This window comes from Epargyreus clarus, unplaced genomic scaffold (assembly GCF_041222505.1).
Source record: "Epargyreus clarus isolate Ecla_fem2 unplaced genomic scaffold, WU_Ecla_fem_2.2 ptg000014l, whole genome shotgun sequence".
Classification (NCBI taxonomy): Eukaryota; Metazoa; Arthropoda; class Insecta; order Lepidoptera; family Hesperiidae; genus Epargyreus; species Epargyreus clarus.
This window is the reverse complement of record NW_027332222.1, coordinates 7,302,232-7,326,380: the sequence shown is the minus strand read 5'-3', so window position 1 is coordinate 7,326,380 and position 24,149 is coordinate 7,302,232. Positions and strand designations below refer to the sequence as shown.

Below are 24,149 nucleotides of genomic sequence, written 5' to 3'. Positions count from 1 at the left end.
TTTTTAATAATTACTCTTAAATGATACATGAAGAACATGTAGTTTAGCAGATTATTAAATTGACTTTAATTGAAATACTTTGTATGAGGTGTGGTATCAAATAAAGTTATTCATATTTACTATAATTTCTGTTAATTAGATAAAAATAAAAAAGTTAAGAGTCAAGAGTACAGATAACATAAAAATAAAAGGTGTTATCCTTATCTGTTGCCTGTTGTGGCTGACGACAGTTGATGTCAAATGAAATCATGTCATTCTGTTTTGTGATCTTGTGTGGAAACTTTGGATGAAAATCATCAAATAGTATTTTTATTAAAAGGATAATTTCTACCACCAATCTTATATATTTTATCATAACTTTGTGTATCGTATGTGTTGAAGTTGAAGGATGTTAGTTTTTGAATAGATGGGGTTTTAGTTATAGTGTCAATCAATGATACTTTTACTGTGAGAAGGATTTTAGTTGTTAATCATGGTGCCGGTGGCTATAGAAGGGTGCAGCCAGGGCACCGAGGGCGGTGGCGCTCGAGGCGGCTCCATATCTTTGGCTTTACTGATTGACTTCATAGTGCAAAGAACATACGATGAGCTGACTGTGTTGGCAGAACTGTAAGTATACAAACTAAAAAAAAATAGATATTTGTTACCAAATTATTAATAACTGTAAAACCTACTAATGAATGAAAATTTTTATTTTGGCTTTACACCTGTGTTTAAATTTACTGAAGTGATAAATAATATCAAAATTCTCTTGTAAGAACGAAGCCAGGTTGTAAATAATGACTATTGCACAACCTCCAAACCACCCTCCATTTTTTAATCAGTTTTAATTGAAAATTACTAGCATGTGTTATATTAACATAGAGAACTTTCACTTTTGTGAATTTTGTCATGTTGAATTTTTTTTATGCCGACATATGAAACTTTGATAAGTAAAGATACTTTGCCACCTTGAAAATGAATGAACCACAAAAAGGCTGATTTGTCAGTTATTTTTAGAATTCTTGACAAATAAAAAACATTTTTAGAGAAGTTACAAATAATTAACTAATACTGCATAATTTACATAATAAATAAATAAGTATTTCAAATAATTTAGGGACATTTTTATGCAACTATTTCAATTCTCAAAACTGGTTACATTTTCTTATTAGGAGTGAGTAATATTTACTAATCTATGGTATGAAATGATTTTTATAAATCAATAAGTATTAAGTTCTAATTAATTTGTTATTATAGAATTGTGTCATAAATCATTCCATATGTATAAATAAAGTACATATAATACATATAATACATATAATAATTTTATGATTACCAATTTGTAATTTTCAGGCTGCCACGAAAAACAGACATGGAGCGTAAGATAGAGATATACAAGTTTAGTGCTCGGACTCGCCAGCTCTTTGTGCGATTGCTAGCTTTGGTAAAATGGGCCAGCAGTGCCACCAAAGTGGACCGCTCAGCACACATTATGGCATTTTTGGATAAACAAGCACTATTGTTTGTTGAAACTGCTGATGTACTAGCCAGAGTGGCTCGGGAGACATTGGTCCATGCTAGGTATAATACTTGTTCAATGATATTTGTTTTGATAATTCTTTGCTTTGATAAAATAATCGAAATTTATAACCTAAAGAAATGAAAAACAATTTGGTTGAGACGTTAAAAATGTTATTTTTCTCCTGACAATCATATAATAATCACCTGAAATTTTGTAGGTTGCCTACATTCCACATGGCAGCAGCCGTTGAGGTGCTCACCTTAGGCACGTACAGTCGTTTACCGGCGGTGATACGTGAGAAGCTAGTCCCGCCGCCGCCACTCACGCCCACTGAGCGCCGCTCCACACTGCGCGCTCTTGCACACATCGTAAGACAACGACTTACAACTGCTTCACTCCCTACAGATGTTAGGAACTTAAAGGTATGTGTATCATAATGAATATTTATTAGTAAGTAACTCTTGCTAAATAATAAATGCCTAGTGAGAAATGGAAAATAATTATCTAGCATATAAATTTGTGTAAGTTATTAAACGAGATCATAAAATAGTTACAATATTTTGGAACATTACCACAATTTTTTATTTTTTTAGGTAGAAAATGGGCGTGCTACTTTCACAGTTGGTCAAGAATTTAGTGTGTCTTTGACAGTAATGGGTGATGCTCCTAACTTACCATGGCAATTATTAGATATCGCTATTCTTATCCAAGACAGTGAAACTGGAGGTATGTGCCACTTTTTTTTCTAATGGTCAAATGAGTCGTAAATAGTCTATGATCTATAAAACTACTATACTCAAAACTACACTACGAGATTGTCTGCATATTGTACTTAATATTGATTGCGTCAAGGTGTAAAAGATATTTCTTTTCATCTTTGGTACAACAATTTCTTTCAGAGGGCAAACCCTTAGTACACACTTCACAGCTTAATTGGCTTCGAGGTGTAGCCCAAGCTCGTTTAGCTGCAGCAGGCTTAGGTGGCGCCTTGGCTGCTTTGCGTTATTTCTGCCGCTCACTATCCTTGGAGCTTCTGTATACGCAAACATTGAGGCTCTGCCGTGATCGTCTGGCACGTCACTTGCAAGTTGACAGATATATTCCTGGCCAAAAGCTTCAAGTTTCATATTGGAGGTACCCAATATTTTTTATACTTTTTATATGTATACTTTATTAATAAATTATTTAATAACAATGAGACTATTTACTTTACATGTGGAGAATGTTTTACCCTGTGGCATTTCTTATTTTTTTTAATAAGACGCTATCTACTATGAATACACACAAAGACGAATACCAACATCCAGTACCCAGAATAGATATCTAAATTCATCATTCGAATATCAGTCTAGCCGGGGATCGAACCCGGATCCCTTTGCGCGTTAACCGGTGTCATGACCGCCTCGCCACGCCGGTCGTCGTCTGTCTAGCAGATGTATTTTAATCGGAAAAGGTGTATTCAAATCCATGAATGTGTCAGGGAGCTGGGGTGCGAGCTGGGCTACCGCGTGATCATCGGCGCGGAGGGCGAGTCGCTGTGCGTGTGGCACGTGCCCGCGCTGACGGGCGGCGAGCGCGTGGCGGGCGCGCTCACGCCGCACGCGCCCTCCATGGAGCGCCTGCTCGCGCACACCGTGCACGTGCGCTCCCGACAACGGCTCAACGATCTCAGAGTGCTGTTCAATGACCTGGGGGTTAGTGTAACTGAGATTATATTGTAGAACAATGATCACAAATTTTAAAATATAGGGATAGTTAGTACGATTTCGCTAGATACATTTATATCATATATGTATAGATACTTTTTATTATTATACAAGATACTAAATTGTTTTGAAAAAAATTACCAATGTAATTTATGATATTCATATAATACATAATTAATAATATTATAATATAAATATTAGTGATTGTATTCTGTATCATCTAATTGTATTTTTTTTTTTCTTAAGAACCTTACTTAATTTATGATATTTAAACGCACCATTTTAAGGAACATTTAGGGTGAGTTGCATCATGTAATTTTAACGTCAACAAAAGCCTAACCAAAAATTAATGCATGGGGAAAGAATCAAAGAAGTTATGTCAATACTAAAATTTAAAATTAATGCGATTTCGATCAATTAAAGTTACAGTATTTGTCAACTTCCCTATCTATCAACATTGACTAAAAATTAAGGTGACAGCGACACAAATGATTTTATTAACAAATAAATTGGTGTAACACAAAATTTTAACATTCCTTCGCTACCGTCAAAGTTACTGATATATTTAACTTTAACCAGGCTTTCGATGCAACCCACCCTTAGTGTTACAGTGAAACAGTAACGAATATGATGTACTGTGTGGTGTGCAGGTGGAGTGCAGCGTGAGCGGGTGGCCGTGCGTGCTGGCGTGCTCGGTGGTGTCGCCGTGCCTGCGCGCGGAGCAGCTGCTGGTGTCGGTGGGCGCGCACGTGGGGCGGCTGCGCGCGCGCGTGCCCGCCTACCCCGCCACGCCGCGCATGCCCGAGCTTGCCGCCGCGCTCGCCGCCGCCGACATTCCCGCCGTGCGCGCCTTTCTCACGCAGCTTAGGTATGGGACCAATACATATTTTTTATGTACATTAAATCGTAATTATGTTACTTTTCTTGTTCAAGTTGTAAAGGCATTTATTATATTTAATGATTTCATGATTTATTGTGTTATATTATCCTTTTTCATTTGAATAAGTTCCTTTTATTTTAATGTAACTTTCTCTGTGAACATAGAAATTAAATATAAGCATTGAAAACAAAAATTGAGTTACAAAAAATATAATGTAACATTGACATAGCAGGCACCCCATATATCAAATTAATCTCTTAGGTTTTGGCTGGTGGCGCGTCGATGCGAGAAGACCCTTCAGCATCTACCTGCGAGCGTGTGTGAACACCTGCCCTTCTTACATGGTCCTGACCATCCACTAAACAAGTTGGCACCCGATCGTCTCTATGTTACACTGCACCGACATACAGATTATATATTAGTAAGTTGAACTACTGGATGTTATTACATTTGGTGTAATTTATGTAGAAAGGTGAAATGTTACAATATTATAGTACAGTATAAACTAAATTAGCAGACACGTTTGAACGTATCATGCTTTATTTCGAAATGAATACCGTATCTAGAAATTTTGACTTACGCGCAAGTATCTGGTTACTAAATCCATTGTACAAATTTGAATATCAAATAAGTTGATGAACAATTAAATATATACATGTATCACGTCTTTATTTATATTTGAAAACATGTTTAGTATAAGGAGCAATATCCGGTGTGGTAGGTGGTGGAGATGAAGGAGGTGGCGGCGGGGTGCACGGCGACGACCAGCAACAGCGCCAACTCGGGCAGCGCGTGCTGCGTGGCGCTGTCCTTCCACCTGGCCGGCGCGCGCAAGTGCACGCCCGACGAGTGCGAGGACGACGTACGTTACACGTTCCACCACTAATTACCATAGATTAGTACAAATATCACCACCTTGTAATTGAAGCTATTAAATGGCATAAACGGCTGACAAATGTGTCAGCCATTTAATGGCTGTCTTGGTGTAATTTACGCGGAACAATGGCGACATGTGCAGTTGGTGGTGTAAAAACACGAAATCGAAGAAAAAGGGCAGAGAAATATCGTTTCATTCGTAAATGATCTAAAAACTATTTTTTTTTAAATATTTTTCAAACACGAAAATAGACGATAGTGACAGTTTCTATTGTCAAAACTGGTTCATTTTCTTGTTAGGAGTGAGTATTCTTTACTTATCTATGCTAATTACATGTATTTAGGACACTCCGTATTTTTTATCGTATGCGAAGGTCTCTCGCGAAGGTATCTTATGTAACCCCAATTTTACAATGGGGGTTAATTAAAAGACTATTTTACAAAAATATGCTTAACAATTAGGCAGGAAAAGAGAGAAAAACTAAACCTATTATGTTAAAACAATAAAGGTTATCAACCGAATAAGTGTTAATTTTATAGTTCATATAACCAATTTCAACAAAACAAATTTGTAACGATGTTATAGTCATTTAATGGAAATATTTAAAAGTTTTTCTTTAAGGAGGCTGAAATACTAAGGACACATAAAGTAAAAGTGTGAAAAAATATGTCTGTCTATCCTTAGGAGGAAAAAAATACATTGTATCATTTTATATCCTTCATAAAATTTCCGTAGTCGTCTTCATCAGTTGTCGCTACCAGCGGTTCAACAACGATAGCACGCGCCTTCCTTAAACTGCATTCGCTAGTGGAGCTGGACACCTTCACGCTTACACACGGACCCTTCACGCCGCTAGATACTCCTGGTGAGTAAATATATCGTTAAACCATATAACAAGTTAAACCTTTTGCCCTATGGTCTACGAAATAGTCTATGATTTGCGGGATTCGAGAGTAGACTTGGAAATAAAAGAAATACGAAATATCAATACTCACTCGTTATTCAATCTGAATATGTAACGTACAAAATATGACTACCTTTTTAGGTATAGTTCTTGATCCATTCTGCAAGTTAATTATGCGTTTAATAAAAACTGAAGAACGTTTTTTTTATTTTGAATTGTCAATTAGTTCGCCTGTAGTAATGTGATGTTTCCGCGGCAGGCATGCAGCCCGGCAAGCGCAAGCTGTCGGGCGCGAGCGGGCGCGCGGTGCGCGTGCGGCAGCCGGCGTACTTCCTGCCCGAGCTGGCGCACGTCGTGGCCGCCGCCGACGAGCGCGTGCCCTTCGTCAACCTCGCGCAAGAGGTATAATACTGATAACGCTTGTCACTTTAAGTTACTTTTATTTATTAAGTAACGCTTTCCATTGTATTGGTTTTTAATAAAATTAAACAACTATCGTAATTTATCAATATAAATCTAATGAAATAAGTGTACAAATTAATCTTATTAACGCAATATTTTTTTTATATGAATTGTTATATTGTCATATTTCGTTAATAAGATTAATTTGTACACTTTTTGCATAACAGATTCAACTTTTAACTAATGAGATGAGTGGCTGATAATTTTAGACTTCAGACGCACTAAGCCTGCGTGTTCTGAGACATATTCTATTATACATATTATTAAAGTAAAATATCATTGCAAAAATAGTCACTTCTGTCATTGAAACTTGCCCCATAATGTGCATTCATGATCCATATTGCGCTTTAAAGTATTTCACACAATTGAATGAAGTATTAACTGTCCGTTTCCCGTAGCTGGCGTCTCGCGGCGTGACGCACGGCGGCGTGCAGCCGGAGTGGAGCGGCTCGGCGCTGAGCATGCGCATCGTGGCCATGCCGCGGCCGGACGGCGCGCCCGAGCACGCCGCGCACGCCATCCGCTCGCGCCTGCTGGCCGCCACCATCCGCCTCACCACCAAGAACCAGGCGCGCGTCTGGACCGCTGAGTTCGTGTTCCATGGATCGCCTGTGCGCACGCCCAACCCTAAGGAGCAAGGTAACTTTATATTTGTAGAGTATTACTTTTAACGGGACGGTGTGACAGGCGCCGATTGTGTCCTTATTTTTAACGTTTATGGTAATTTTTAGGTGGTAGTGCAATTTTATTTCGATTGGTCATATCCTTATTTGTTTGCACAGTATTTCATAACCTTGCATAACGCGATGCATATATTTTTAATGTTTTGATTAAGCAGTATAGAATATTTTTTTTTTGATGAATTTTTAATAAAACTCGATACGAACACAGGCGAGCGCCGCTGCGTGTACCTGCAATACGAGCTGGGCACGGACGCGGGCCGCACGGCCGAAGCCTTCCTCGCTGACTGGGCCTCCATCGTACATCTCTTCACACTACTGCACGACTTTACACTCAGACCTGTACAAGGTTAGTTTATAAATATATTGGTTACTTTCTTACAAAAAATACTTTTATGTAGTATTTAATTAAATACACGAGAGAAGCAACGAAATGAAGCTTTATTTGTTGTCATTAAAAATTTTTATATTTAGGACAATATTTAAAGACTAAACGACCATTAAGTTTTAAATCAGACTAGTTTGTTGTCTATTTAAGTTTCAGTATACTATAAGTTTAAGTTTCTATCAGGTACAGTGAATAAATATAAGCTTTTTAAATAATTAATTTCCGTTTCTATGTAAATTTAAAAGGTTTCCTAAAATAAATTACATGAACTGTATTATTATAAAGTATTGTACAACACCCTTAAAATAAAAAAAAAATCACAAATTGTCGTATTTGTGTGTGCACCGCACAGAGCGCGAGGTGCTGTGGCAGGGCGTGTGCATCCGCTCGTACACGTACCGGTCGCTGGTGCTGGGGTTCGGCACGGCGCAGCGCGCGACGGCCGTGCTGCAGTGGAGCGCCGACACGCAGCGCTACACGCTCGCCACGCCCGCGCACCAGCCCGCCGCCAACGCGCACCACCTGCTGCACCACCACCTCGACCACTTTATCAACTGGTGAACGTCACATTATTGTGCTTGGACTGTTTTTTAATAGATTCTATTTACTAACATGCCGACTTTTTAATTTGAACCCTTTGTGGTTCGACTCCGGCGGCGCCACCGCCACACCTATTTCTACCTAATAACAGCAGTGTTAGGCGCTGCTGTGTTTCGGTTTGAAGGGTGTGGTAAGGGAGACAGACTTTTCCGAGGCGTTCCAGCTTAGTCCTAAGGGGTAGCGGCGCATCTGTGACCGACCTCAGGTAGGAATATCTAATTCTATTACAGATGTCCATGAGCGGCGGTAGCCACTTACCATCAGGACTGCATGCTCGTCTGCTACTCCTATATCATAAAAAAAAAAACGTAAAAATAAAAGTTTTGAACAATAAAAGTTAAAATAAACCCGGGAAGTATCTTGTAGAAAAATGCGACATTTGTATGCTTACATTTTAGAGAATTGAATTACGATCTTTATTGATACAAATTAATTTTGTTACGGTCTCCCAGGCTAACTAAGACGTGTGAGTTGTTTGTTGTACAGGCAGAAGGATCTGACGTCGCTGGGCGTGGTGCTGCGCGAGACGTACGCGCCGCTGCTGGCGCTGGGCCGGCTGCCCGCGCTGCCGCAGCTCGGCCTGCACCACGTGCGCACGCTCATGCCCACGCCCACCTTCACGCTGCTGCCGCACTCCTGGCGCAAGGTAACTCACACTGAGTATATACGCGGCAAAAGCTGAAGCAATGGATTTGTTAATGGTTTTAATATGCGACGATGCGAGATGATTCTTGAGATGAGTGGTTGTAGTGGTGATGGTGGCCTAGTGAATCCTAGTTGTATTTCAAGTTTTATGTGAATGTTATAATTATTCTTTGAATATTGATTTTATTTTCAGATAAGAGTAATTTACGCTGGTGCGTACTCTCTAGAAGTAGCTATACGGGGCTGCAATATGGTCACCATACGGGATGGCTCCTATTCTAAATTCGACAGGAGCTCTGTCGTAGACGAATTTGCTCCTGCACAAGGACTTAGGGTAAGTAATATTATTCATACTGAAATATGAAAATACTGTTAGGAACAGTCTTTAAACCCGCAAACAAACTTATCGTCTTTATTTGTTTTACGTATCTTAGGCGTTCCTGTCGCGATACGTGGATGATAATGTCAACGCAAGATTACTGGCAGAAGACGATAACCCGCCATCACCCATGTCTCCAATGCCACCAGGTTCGTTTTATATTCGAATTTCCGTTTTTTGCAGGATAAACTTGTAAATTAGCAAATTGGACATTGATTTGAACGTAAGTTCGTGCTCAAAATGTTACTAATAATACTAAACATTCCAAGTTTGTCGTTAAGACAGTCATCATAGTATAGAACAATATTTCTTCACAGGCGGGTTACGTTTCCCCGCTCCCATGACGCCGCCGCAGCCGCACACGCCGCACTCCGCGCCCGTCACGCCGCACCCCGCCTCGCCCGCTCAACACCAGGTACGTCATTTTATTTACAATGTCTGTAATCCATAATTAATCTAAGAGGAAGCCTGATATTTAAAATGTGAATTATGCTATAGATCGTGTTTTAGTAAGAGTATGTATTGTGTTTTATTTATTTCTATATAGGTTAGGTAGCTTGCAATAACCTGTATAGTTCATCTAGATAGTCTGTATAGTCTCTATTTTAAATTCGTTGAATTTGACCATCTTTTATGATCTTTATGCATCAAAGTGCCATTTTATGTAATGAATGTTTAATACGGTTATTAACGTGCCATCAAATCATTTTGACATTCTGATTATTTGTAAAATAATTATAATAAATACTATCAAAACTCTGTATTTACTACAAAAGAAGGTACATTTGAAATGTTTATTATTATTACACGCATAATTTAAATTACTGTAAAATTTGTGTGACTTCTGTTGCTGCAGGTTAGATGGGAAATAATTAATGTTAGAGTTGCAAGATGTTACTTTTAGCAAAATGCTAAACTGGAACTAAAATACTTATTTAACACATTTTTACACATGTTTTATGATCGGTGACGTGCCTAAAATATTGTGTCGCGTGCACTCAATGGCCATTGGTTTGCCATCCCTGGTGTATAGTATTTATATCGCCCATAATGTACACGAGCACACGTTGTCGCGTCAGATGGGCGGCGGGTCGTTCAATCTGACGTCGCCGCCGGGCGCGGGCGTGTCGGCGTCGCCCGCGTCGCCGCTGGCGCCGTCCCCGCTGGCGCCCGTCGCGTCGCCGCACCCGCCGCCCACCTCGCCCTTCACCGCCTGGCCCGCCTCGCCCTCGCTGCCGCGGCCCTCGCCCGGACACCACCCCTCGCCGCGGCACCACCTCGACCACAAGGGTAAGTACTTAGTAGCCCAACTTAAGCTGCCTCTAGGTGTTATTTCCTTTTTATGCAATTTGACAACAAATATTATTAAATCTCTTGATATTATTACGTAAGCAACTAATTGGGTACTTGACAGTTATAACAATAAAATATGAAATATGTTTGATATGATAGCTTTTAAGTAAACATAAATTATGCAATATTTCATTTAATTTTTAATACACTCTAAGTATTTTTATTTCTAAAAAGAAATTTTATCTTTTTTATCTGTGGGTTTCAAATTCCAAAACGGCGATAGTGCTGCTTGAAATGTCATGTGACGTCACCACACGCATAATAAACAAGACAAATAAAAATGATATCGTTTGCTGTTAGAGTTGGTTGAATTTATGTTGTGAACCGAAATGAATCCACAATATATTAAAGCTGATAGCGTGAATCTGCTTAAAGAAGATATAAATTACAATAAATAAAAATGAATACAAAAACTTCCGTGAAATAACTTATGGAAATCACAAATAAACAACGTAAGTAAAATATTCTTTACATTTACATTTAATCATTTCGGACAGTTAAAACATTTCTTAACCGATTTCCGATAGAAGAAAGGTTGTCTTTAAGTGATTATCAAGCTTTTTAAACTATACTTATATTCTTATGTGAACTGCTTTAAGGTTATTTATTGGTTATATTTATATTTTCAGATCTTCGCGACAGTCGTATAGTGACGACGCTATAGGATATGTGCAGTTTAAGAGGCAGGCAAGTTTGTGTTTCATGAAAAGTAAAAGTTGTCATGAATACAAGGTACATCAAAAGTCATGCTCAGTGTCCATGACTGTATATGAAAAACAAAGTATTATTAAATGTGATGACTGTCCTGCCTCCCAAGGATGCAGCAAACATGTAGTAGCATTTTTAATGTGGAGTCATAGAAAGTGAGGAACCAAAAGTTTCGAAGGTGGTCAGCACTCTGAAGTACATAAAGTAAAGGAAATGGGAAGTAGTAGTTCTTTACTTGAGTAACAAGATGAAGGAAGGAAAAAGAACATACAGTTGCTGTTATTGCACTACAGATTTCTCAAATTGACAATGATAAAAATTATCTAGTTGTTACAGAAAATAATTAAAAAATGAAGAAAGTACACACTCAAGCAGCACAAAAATTCAGCTTAGCAAGAGCTTCAATATACAAGAAAATAACAGCTTCAAAATGCTTTGAGTTTATCTGTAGTAATTATTGCAAATGTAACATATAATGATAAATATATACAAAAGTTCTACGGTGTGTACTCAATAATAGACCCATATAAATTTAACAAACAAAGCAGTTGGTTAATAAAAGATAGAAGCAAATCATGTATTTTTGTTATACAGTCCTGTAAGCATAGATTAGTCATCGAAATAGTTTAATTGTTTCTTATTCATTACAGAATGAGGCCTTAAAATAGAGAATTCTCGTAGACGTCTTTTAATTCATTTATTCTAGTCTTAACTAATACTATTCTAACTCTATTCTTATCGTATACATCTTTATAATATATTAAATATATGAATACTTTAACTTGCTGTTTTGTTCTGATTACATACTGTCCGGGTTTGATGATTTAGAGTAGAGGAATCACTTTTTATTCTTTTTTCTGATTAATACTTCTTTTATTATGTTTGAATCCTCTGTCTGCAAGTTCTTTTAACGTTTATGAGATTTCGGTTTAGGAACGTGCATAAGCAAATTTGTTAGGATATTTAGCGATCTTACTTGTACACATCGTCACTGCACACGTCTTATATCTTGTCATTTATTTCAATTTTAGTTATAAAAGCGAAATAACTCCCTATTTTCTTCCGAGCGTTGTTTGTTTACAGTATAATGACGTTTCGCCACAAAATGACACTTGACCGCCTGATTTAACGCGACGTTCCGTTCACCGTAAAGAAAGTTTGTTTTTTATTAATAAATATGATCAATTAAAAGGCATATATAATACGTATACTAACTCATTAAAACACTTTCCCAAAAAGTGTCAAGTAGCCAATTCTTTTTTTATTTTAAGACGCAATTTGGTTTGTTGTCGTTGCTTTCATTATTTTCTTATCCTTTCATTTTATTTTTTATTTAAGTTACAACCTTTTTATATTATAAATAGTACTAGTTTTACTTTGAGTACAGTTTAACTGCTGGCGGACCATTTCCCGTTAATATCCATCTATCCAACGGTTATTCTACCAAAATTCAACATTTGATATTTTCTGCGTACTAGAATCAATCAAATTCGATTTCGATTATTAGTATGCAAAAATTTAATAATGTTTTTTAATAACGGTTTTTTAATTAATATAAAAACTTATAAATGTCGTCTGATCGAGTGTGTTGTGGCGCAGGTCCGCAGGCGAGCTCGTCGACGGCGGCGGGCGGGCGCATGCTTCTGGGCGGGCGCGTGTGGGCGGGCGCGACGGCGACGCCGCTGAGCGTGGCCAAGCTGGAGGCGCTGTGCACGCCCAGCGAGCCGCCGCCCGGCGCGCCGCCCGGGCCCGCGCTCGCGCCGCTGCAGCGCTTCCTCTCCTGCGTCTACATGAAGCGCACGCTGCAACGCTTCGTGCAGCAGGAGGAATTCGTTAGTATTACAACAATATGGCAATATACAGGGTGAATTTTTCAAACGGGCCTTCACGGCCAAATCCGAAACTATAAGGATTAGCGAAAAATGCTGAAAGGAGTTACGAGGCCGATTTTGATAAAAACTAATCCTACATCATTACTTTTTTAAAATAACTTTTTCCCTAGCCGGGAATCGAACGAGTTCATCCTGTATACTTGTTCCTTTTACTTTTTGATGTGATTTATAAAGAGAAGTTTTGCTGCATTTATTTTTGAAACGAAATGATATGTCAAATACCATGGAACAGAAAAAACAAGTGGAAGTGCTAAGTAGGCGTGGCGCGGCTTCCACTACTAGGCGTTGTTACTCTCACTTGCCTTCAAACGAGTCTACTCATGTTTGAGCGTCGGTTCGAGACAGATGTTTGTCAAATTCTATAAAATAAATTATTAAGACGTATTATGCTATTTTGGAATGTAAAAATGATAGCAGAAAGAAGACAATTAAAAACGGAGGTGTTTTGTACCATCACTGAGTACAATTTTATTTTATATTTCCTAAAATCTTAAAAATATCAAATTTAAAAATAATTTCCACATAGTCACGCTAACATCAACCTTAATGCTTTTAAATAAAGTTCATTTTTTAATTGATTCCACCATACCAAAACGTCTAGAAGAATCCACGCTACTCAATAAGTGATGGGGGCAAGTATATTTTTTCTTATCGATATTTTACAATATACATTATTATAAAGGGAAAATATTATATTTAGAAAATAAAATTATATAAATCTAAAATTAGGTTCTTGCGGCAAAAAGTATCGTAATACCTACTACGTAATAGCTGTAACTCACATAGCTGAGGTGTACTCACATATCATATCTCTCATGACATATCTCATTATTTTTCGATGGCTTGGATTTATGAGTGCTACTAGTAAGGAGAAATAGACCGATGCTATATAATTGTTAAGGATGCGAACAATTACTAAATGTTTAACATTTATATATTTACTTTATATCATTTACAAAATATATCTATGTACAAAAATACGTTAACTATGTAGTACGTAGTATTTAGAGTCTTGAACATTTTAACCTAACTATTTTTTTTATAATATATTTTTAAAACAAATTTAAAATCTGCGGCAGCTTAAATAGCTAAAAACTTCATCTGTTACTCTATATATGTAACAAAATCTTAAGCTGCCCTTTTCAACAGCATCGGTCTGCTTTCGGGAACATTTTCGTTTCGTGCATTCAGTTTTAGGATGTAATACTTATGTTTTTTATTTTACTTTTTAATAATTAATCCTTGTTTAATTTTAATTCTATTCTACATTTATAGCTAGCACAGTAAATCGATGAGTATCGATAATTTTATCGTAAATAAACTCTTTTGTCACTATTCCAGTAGGAGAAATATTACGCAAGTTTGGTCCGTAAGTTTAAAGTGCTTAGGGCTATAATTGCATAAAGCCCAATCACTGCCATCTATGGTCAAGTAGCGGAACTACATTTGCAAATACTAAATGACGTAAATGCTTTTATGTGTTGTAGAAAAATAAACTTTAATATTATACGCGCCTAAGTTGTTTTTACATATTCATTCTGTATATTTTAGAATACTTTCGAGTTAACTATAAATGACCAATAAAATGATATTTACTTTAGTAGTGTTATATGTAACAAGAAAAACGCAAGTGTGAGTTTGGCGACAACGGTTCCGATACATTCGCTCGTACTTACCACTTCTACTTGATTTTCTTTTCTATGTCAAATACCTTCATTTTGTATTGAAATATGAGAGCGAAAATATAAATTGTCTTATTCAATTTAATGGATTGGAGCGCTACTTCAACTTATTGTTATTCTATCATGCTCCGTACGATGTAATTTTCAGCGCAAATATAGGTATGTACGGTATGGTAGTCCAACTAAAACCAGACAATGTTAAAACATGTCAGTGTCTCATCATTTAAAAATTATGTAGACATAGAAAAATTCAATAATGTACCTTAAATACTATAATCAAAATGAAAACATGATTGTATTGCTCAGTTGACACTGGTGTCTATGGAAGCAACGAGCCTGACATTCCGGTGCGACAGCGCGGGGCTGGCGGCGCGCGTGGCGTTGCACCCGCAGCACATGCAGTCGCTGCACCTGCAGCTCACGCCGCTGCCCGACCACAAGGAGACCTGGTCCGCTGATGATTTACAGGTTCGTTTTTTCGTTTCGGATACTTTTACCTACTTATCGTTGTAAATGGGAGCGTTGACTATAAAGATAATTACAAGAAAATTTCATGTTGTCATGAAAAATGAAAATATATAAATAAAATGAATAATAGTGATGATAAAAATGTTTAATGTGCAAAAAATATACTTTATCCTTCACTGAAGAATATCAGGTTGTCATGAAAATATATAAATAAAATCAATGATAGTAATGATAAAAATGTTTAATGTGCAAAAAATATAGTTTTTCCTTTGAAGAATATGGTCATGTCGTCCTGCCGAATTGGTCTTCACTGCGTGATGGTTTTGGTTGTAATGAAATAACACTAATGCCTTACAAACCACACACTTCCTTTTTATAAGTGGTCATTGACAGATTTCAAAAAGATAGCGCATTGCGGTCGTTAACGACACTAAACGTGTACGACGCGCGTTTGGTCGGCAGGTGATGGAGAAGTTCTTCGAGCAGCGCGTGGCGATCGCGCCGTACCGCGCGACGGCGCTGCAGGGCTGGGGCCGCGCGTGGGGCGCGCCGGCGGCCGCGCTGCCGTCGCTGGTGGCGCTGATGCGCGCGGACCTGGTGCCCGTGCAGCCCGCGCTGTGGACGCTGCAGTGGGCGCTGCGCATCCCGCCCGCCGGCCCGCAGATCGTGCCCGCCGGACAGCCCGCCGTGCTGCTCGCCAAACACAAGATATTATTCTTTGTAAATATGCTATTTTGTTTATGCTTTTTTTTGTTATACTAGTTAAGTTGTTGCCGCTTGTGTATTTATTTATATTTTAGTGTCAGATGACTTAAAATAGCCTCGAAATCCTTTCTATAAGTATCACTATAAGTATCTCTGCAAGATAGTTGCGTAACAAGTTTTACAGCACAGTATAATTAACAGTTCTATTGTGGTATAAATTATGAAGGCAAATTTATCTTTTATTTCTTATTTCTATTATATTTTTTATATCGTAAATGTATTTTTATATTACTTCGGTACATGGCTGACTTTATTAATATTTTCAGATTTGTCTTACCCGTGGTGAAACACAGCTGGTTCTTCCATTGGTATACGACATGCAGTCCAACGCTATGCAGATTGCGGAGAGGCGCGATGCGCAGCAACCACATCTAATTGCTGTTAATTTACATCTAAAAAGGTAAATAGCTTCATTCAATAAATGTATGACTTAATATATGAATTAAGGATGAAAATTATCTTATTAAAGTATTCCCGTAAGTATTAAAATTAAACTAGTATTCTTGTAGAGGATTGAGATATGCTAGTATACCGTAGAAACAACGTAGACGACAAAAAAATTAAATTGTATTACTATAACTTTGTTTGTATTATACAGGGTGACTTTTTCAAATAGGCCTTCAGGGCCAAATCCGAAACTATAAGGATTAGCGGAAAATGCTGAAAAGAGTTACGAGGCCAATTTTGATAAAAACTAAAACTGCATCATTAGTTTTTTAAAATATCTTTTTCCTTAGCCGGGAATCGAACGAGTTCATTTTGAAAAAAAATACACCCTCTATATTATTCCACTATCTGATAGAGTCGCTTATAAGGATCAAATTCTGGGATATAATGTTATGTGACAAATTAAAGGAAAAGGAAATTTTTGAAGAAAATACATATTTCTTTATACATTGGCATACTAATCCTTAAGGATTATACATAACAAATTATTTATGCATAATTCTTTAGAAACATACATAAGTCATACCATTGAAGAATTTGTTGGTTAATCAACTAATTATTCGATGTCATGACCATTAGGGTGTCCCAAGCTAGTATGGAGAATTTTTTTTTTGCAAATTTTGACACGCATACCCTCTATTTTTTTCCTTTGGACCTTAAACGTATAAATATAAAATATTATTGCGATAGGATAACGGTAACCCGTGCCGACTTGACGTCAAAGTTTAACTTGAGAATTTGTACTGGGGTTGCTATGAACAGATTTTCAAATTTATGTTTCTTTACCTAAATAACGTCCAAATGTTTAAAATATGTATTATTTATTATTAATGTACTTAAAAATAACATTTACGACACATATAATATATTTATATGTAGTTCAAGTTTTCCTATTATAGTCAGAAAATCGCTCCATTTTTGTAAGTATATCCCGAAGTAATAAAAAATGGTTTTATTTAAACCATGAACATTATTCATTAATTTAATCACTCTTTCAGCATAAATAGCTGAAACTGTTAACTATTGTAAGTGTTTTTGCAATTAAAAATAAAATATTAGTTCATAAAGTTGGAACTTCTCTCTCTAAAAACTGAATAGTGACGATCAATTTTCAAGCAAGTGAATAACGACTTGCCTTTGTTTGATAGTTATCTTTCATACTTTCTTTCATTCATACTTTCTTCAGCAATAAAGAATCTAAATTGTTTACAATATTTTGGTAAATAAGTAAGGATTAAATATACAATAAGATATAAAATAATCTTCTAATGTATAAACCAGAAAGTTCTCTATTCAGAAAGTTCTCTAGGATAGGTTTTTTTTTTGAAATGAAAATAGTTTATTTCTCTCACAAAAAGGTCTTATGTTAAATTGCATGATTACAACATATGAATATTTTAAACCTTACGTAGTGAGAGACTGGTGCCTATTGTAGGTAAAAAATACCTGAATTACAGGTCACCAGTGCCCTCCCGCGGAAGACTAAATAATAAACATTTGTGTGAATGCAAGTAGACGTGTGTGTAGAAGTGCATATGTGTGTGTACGTGTACATGTAAGTGTGTGAGTGTATGAATGGGTGTATGATGGGTGTGATGGGTATGTTTACATATGTGGTAGAATGTGTGTGCGGGTGTGTGTCGGTTTTTGTGCATTTAACAGTGCATGTATGGATGGATTTTACATTAAAGTACGTGAATTAAGCGTAAGGAATAAGAAATTATGAGATAAATGAAAGTCTCTTGCTAATAGGAGAAAGAAGATCACATTAAATTATGGTATGTAGAAGATTTTCAGTTTCTTGGTAGGAGAGAGTTTTTAAGTAACTAGTAACGATTTTTTTACATTTATTAGATTTTTGTGGGTAAAAATTGAGTTTTGAATTTAGAAGATTGTATAGAAAGGGGCCAAGATAACAAAAGAAGTTGCGGGATCGGCTAGTGCGGAATAATTTAGTAGGTGCAACGTCTCCTTTTCTGCGTTTGAATCTTACTAAATCTGGGTCATATACCAGCTGGGAATGCTGTCTGAGTATGGTATTAAGGATAAAGATTTGACGAACTGTTAGCAAATCCCATTTCTTATAAAGCTCGATAGTAGGATAACGGTACGGATGTCCTGCACCGACTTTCAATATAGCACGTTGAGCTCTTTCCACCTCTATTAGGTGAGTCTTGGCCGCACCAGCCCAAGTAGTTATGCAATATTCTATGAGTGATTGGCACAAGGCGTGATAAACCATCGATATGACGCGGCGGTCTGCTATGTGTCGCAAGGTTCTAAAAATATAAATTAACTTACGTAGTCTTGGAACTAAGGCATCAATATGTGGTTTAAAACTTAGGGTCTGGTCAATTATTACTCCTAGATATTTAATATTGTCTACCCGTTGGAGGATTGGGCATGTGCAATTGGGTACGCCACTACAACAAGAATGGATAGTGATTGTTTGAGTTTCCGGGGGAAGTAGATTTGGTTTATTTACAAAAGTAACATATTTAGTTTTTTCAACATTTAAAGTCAAAAGGTTAGTTTGCAACCACCTATTAACTCTAGAAAGCCCTAACTGTGCAGCCTCAAATACTTCATCCCAAGTAACACCTCGAAAGAAGAGGGCGGTGTCGTCAGCGAAGGTAATAACTTTACCACCACGGAGATTCAATTGACACAGGTCGTTAATATAGGTTAAAAATAGGGTTGGACCGATTATACTACCCTGGGGAATACCATATTCAGTGGTTTGGATCTATCCGAGGACTTTCTTCTTTTACCGCCAGTTCATAAGTGTTATCATAAATATGGACTAAACTACATATTTAGGTTATTTCAATTAAGTTGAAGTCAATGTAAGTGATAATATATATTAAGTATTTAACTTTTTAACGAGAAAATTTGTAACTGTTTTGTCCATTATTATTACGTTTCCTTTCTTGTTCACGTTGTTATAGATAAAAAAATTGTTAGTATAGTTCTCGTAAAGCATTTTTCGAGATAGTTTTAGTGCTCTTTTTCATAAACTTTCAATGATTTAAAATGGCAATAATTTCAAAGGTATGTTACTTTCGTCGCAAAGGTATGCCAAATCTACGACAAAGTAATTATGTATCGTACATTTTCACAATGAATATAAAGACGTCTAATAGTTTTCTCCTTGTCTCTCGGTTTTTATCTACTTACATAAAAATCTGATGAATTTTTACATCTCTCGAAGTTTTAAAGTTTTTTTACAGATATCGGCAACCATCGGGTGGGTATTCGATATAAGCATATTTTAAATAATTTATTAATGAACACAGTTATCTTTATCATTATGTTTATATAACAATACTGTAAGAACTTTACCATTGAGGTATGTTCTGAATTAGTTATTCGATGTTTTTCTTATTGACCCAATACGAGAACAATGTGTTTTTAAATATATTTTAATCAATAACCAATATTACAATAAAGATTCAAAAACTGAAAAATCTTTACATATTTAAAGTGATTATCCATTAAATAATAAAATATCATTGGCATAAAGGAAAAGGTACCAATGACATCGTATTTTCAGTAGGGTAACGAATGGCAAACCGAGCGCAGTGGATCGCCTGCATTGGGGCTATTTTTCGGCTCTTCTATAGGGTATATATAGTTATATAACTTTATAAATTTACTCGTATATATACTTTTATTTACTCATTAATGCAAATACTTTTAATTAACGTAATAATCAGAAATTTGGAGCGCACTAAAATTTTAGGCGTGCGGTGGCTCTACTGGAGCCAATACTGAAATGTTCAGATGCAAGTCGGCACGGGTTCCCATGGCTTAAATTGCAAAATATTTTATTTATAAGTGTTTTGACACAAAAGGAAAAAAATAAGAGGGTATGCGTTAAAAAATAACAACTTTGATTTTTTTGGGACACCCTAATGACCATGACATGCGGCTTAGTATGAGAAAGTAATAGTATGGCAAATAAGTTACCGCCGTTTTTAGGATCATTTTTTTAATAAAAACAGATAACTGATTAAATAGTAAATTCTTATTGTTTGTTGTTTAGCACTTTGTTTAAACGTTAAATATGATTTTCTATATCTCCTTGTTAAGTAATCACTCGGGTTTGACTCGAAAAGTCATTCTCGCAAATTGTCAATATTACATCTGTATTAATAGAAACTCCGCCCATAGCAAGTTAAATCTATTATAATGGTCCTTTAAATAACCTTAACTAAGTCGGACGTTAAAATATAAATTCTTGGAGAACAAAACGTGTCGCTTTCGAATGATCTGAAATATTGAACCAAAAAAAATGTTAATACGCGAAATGTTTAAATTGATGAATGGCGGGAACTTATCTGCCAAATGAATATGAAAAATATGTGTTTTCTTAAAATTGAGGCTTTTCCTTTAGTTTGTCATTTATCATTACTTCCCAGATTTTTATCCTTATAAGCAACACTATCAGATAGTGGAATAATATAGAGGGTGTATTTTTTTCAAACTGAACTCGTTCGATTCCCGGATAGGGAAAAAGTTATTTTAAAAAAGTAATGATGCAGTTTTAGTTTTTATCAAAATCGGCCTCGTAACTCCTTTCAGCATTTTTCGCTAATCCTTATAGTTTCGGATTCGGCCCTGAAGGCTCGTTTGAAAAATTCACCCTGTATTACTATAACTTGATTGTATTTGCACCCAATATTGAAGGTAGTTAATAAGATTCTGTGTGCAGGTTCGCGGAGTTCAACCAGTCGCACGGCGAGTGCATCCTGTGGCCGGGCGTGCGCGACCTGCTGATCAACTTCACGCTGCCGCAGGACGCGCCGCCCGCCGCCGCGCCGCCGCCGCCCTAGCGCCGCCGCACACACAGACTGAACGCACAGTGATAGATCATGCTAATGTTGCAACTTTCAAATATAAAGTTAAAACGATCTCACAGAAATGGACTTACATGCGTCAGATCTCGTAATAAACTCAGATATGTAGCGTATTCGTAAGAATTTTGGAGGAACAGCTAAAGCAATAAAAATGGTGAAATAAAACACCAACATAGTTGTTCATAAATACTTTTAGCAGCATTTATGGATTTTTTTTTTATTAAGCTATTTATAGTTATGGTCGTTTATAAAAACGTGTATGTATCTGTAATATAGATAGCGTATTAAATTTGCAGGACTCTCTTAAAAATGTAAGAGTTATAAAAAATTCAGAAAAATTAAATAAAGCCGCGAATGTGACATTTGACATGGACAAAATGATTCTAAAATCTATTTATTTCATCTTGTAGCCTTAACTCACGGAAATTTATATCTACGAATTTAATTTTCCTAATGTATTAGGGTACTATTCTTTCCATAGCTCATGGATTGATTTGGATCAATTATGTCGTGGATTTTATAAGTGTAAGAGAAATATTTTGGACTTTCTTTATTCTTTCCTATATTTACGATCTCGCGGCAGACAACTCGTACGATTCGTTTTTGAATTGTTTACATTTAGTTTTAGCTAAATGATATAATTTAATCTACGTGAATATTTTGCTTGATCAGACTTTGTTTCGCGCTCGTTGCAATGTCAAAAGCATGTCTTGCCGGATGGATGGAAGAAGTTAGAAACTTTATAAGAATATTACAAATAATACAATGATCCAAGACCCCATACACCATAATTATCATAGATTTAACAATAGTTTTATGTTATGATAAATGTATCTCAATATATTGTAATAAAGTTATGAATGTATACGTTATACTTAAGCGTATTAAGTACCGATAGGCTATGCAGTGTTATGAGTAGAAAAACTGGTACAAATATTTTTAAAGCTTAAAATACAATATAATCTTTTAGGTTTAGAACTTTAAAATATAAGCGATTTAATTTTCAACAAAACACTTATGTATAAAACAGACATATTAGGGTGTGTTTATAAAATTACGTTTGATTGTCTATTTAGCCCTCTATATAAGGCTCAAATTTCATAATTTGATAGTAGATTCCTAATGCTTCTATTTTTAAAGATGTATTTTCTGTTTTTTCGTAATAAACTTACAGTAGAATAGCTTACGTTTAAATCTTATGAATCATTTATAACATAATAGCATATTGAAGATTTCTTTAAACCCACAACATGTTTATTTTCAACCGTACTCTTAGGGGCCGTTCAAGTATTACGTAACGCAATTTTTGAAGATTTTTGACCCACCCTCCCCCCCTTGTAACGCACCGTAACGTTTTTCTATACCCCCCCCCCCCTTAACGTTACGTAACACTCAAGTGTCAATTTTTACCCTAAACTCGCTAAAAAGTTATGTTATAGTTTTTATCCTTGGGATACTTTTACTTACATATTTACTTTATAATACTAAGAAATAAAACAAGAGATTTTTAATGCGAATAAGAGTAAAAACTAATAAAACATCAACTCATGGGCAGGCAAAAATATACTTGTCCTTTTTAACTACACCTAGTCGCCGTCGGATCAAACAGATACTCGATGCGAATTAAGTATGAAATGTCAAATGTGTGAAAATTCGGAATTGTTCAGTCGTGCATCTATTCCGAATCTATACGAATGTCATTTAGGTGGACGCCGCGCCGGCTCACGAAACCTTTAATGATAAATCAAACTACTATTTCGATAAATCTAACGTTGACAGTCCTAAGCCTGTATAAAGTATGAAGGAAAGATTAGAATTCATTATTACTAGTGAGTGCGCGTGCAAACCTTACCGCTCTTACGTATTGATGCAAGGCATGAACGAATTAGCTTCTTAGTCCAAGAATAAGTACCTAGTCCACACCAAATTGTACTAACTAATGAGACTTTATGGGACTAGGTGGAACAGGTTTCTGGATCACGTATTTTTAAATACTAGGAACAGGCATACCTAGTCCCAAATTTACCTAGTACAACCCATCTCTACTTGTCTTTAAACACTAACGAATACTGACAACGGAAACAAGATTAAATGACGTACAATACAATCTAGGGATTCCCCGTGAAATATGAACGAAAAGATTTGCCAACTTGCGAGAATAAATTAAAAATGACAACCAGACTATACAAAGAGTGTGTTCAGCCGAACTAGGTCTCCTGAGTGTTCTAAGTTAGTTTAAGTATAGTCAAAGCATACATACTGCTATGCTGTACTATACTTAGTCTAACTCAGAATACTCAGGACTTAGTTCGGCTGAACCCACTCATTCAAGGGATTTCCCGTAAAACGTAAATGAAAAGGGTTGCCAATTTAGGAGTTTTAATTCCCTATTTTTTTATTAAAAAAATGTTACGTAACGTGTATTACGGAAGACCCCCTCCCGCCCCTGTAACGCATCGTAACGTTTTACAAGACCCCCCCCCTCCCCCCCAAATTGCGTTACGTAATACTTGAACGACCCCTTACGCTGTGTCGAAATAGATTTTTTGTATGTAAACATTTTGTATACGAAGACATAAATTCGATATACGATGTAATATGTAACAATTTCTGCATAACTTTGGCAAACCGTTCTTAACCGATTGTGTTTCAATACAACTTTATTAAATTTGAAATTATAATGCCGTACATACATCGCTGTTTTGTAGAATTGTATATGATTTATAAATTTTGCTAATATTTGTAAATTTGTAACATAAAATAAATTGAGTTTTCTTGCAATATATTGTGTTATTTTATAATGTATAAATAGTTATAGAAAGTTCAATGCACGTGACAGTTAAAGTAAACCCATGTTAGCCATAGTAAAACATATCATGTCAAAAAGGATGCTGATATAAATATATAGATGGATGAACGAATGACTGAAGGGACTTCCCATGCTACAGCT

At 36.3% G+C, this 24,149-nt stretch overlaps 1 protein-coding gene and 1 long non-coding RNA gene across 2 annotated transcripts; both read left to right on the top strand.

Moving 5' to 3' along the window:
* Positions 1-230: 230 nt before the first annotated feature.
* Positions 231-23,980, top strand: MED14 (mediator complex subunit 14). The gene is made up of 24 exons (XM_073079792.1): positions 231-609; positions 1,336-1,563; positions 1,722-1,926; positions 2,098-2,230; positions 2,404-2,638; positions 2,985-3,198; positions 3,861-4,078; positions 4,352-4,511; positions 4,812-4,952; positions 5,703-5,832; positions 6,131-6,273; positions 6,732-6,972; positions 7,225-7,362; positions 7,754-7,958; positions 8,488-8,647; positions 8,840-8,980; positions 9,081-9,174; positions 9,343-9,440; positions 10,105-10,315; positions 12,686-12,918; positions 14,967-15,128; positions 15,591-15,848; positions 16,160-16,293; positions 21,055-23,980. Exons 1-24 carry the CDS (start codon positions 473-475, stop codon positions 21,173-21,175), a joined length of 4,140 nt encoding a protein of 1,379 aa, XP_072935893.1. The 5' UTR covers positions 231-472; the 3' UTR covers positions 21,176-23,980.
* LOC140747371 (uncharacterized) lies at positions 10,579-11,517 on the top strand. The gene is made up of 2 exons (XR_012102868.1): positions 10,579-10,830; positions 11,008-11,517. It is a non-coding gene; the product is annotated as an uncharacterized LOC140747371 (long non-coding RNA).
* Positions 23,981-24,149: the final 169 nt, after the last annotated feature.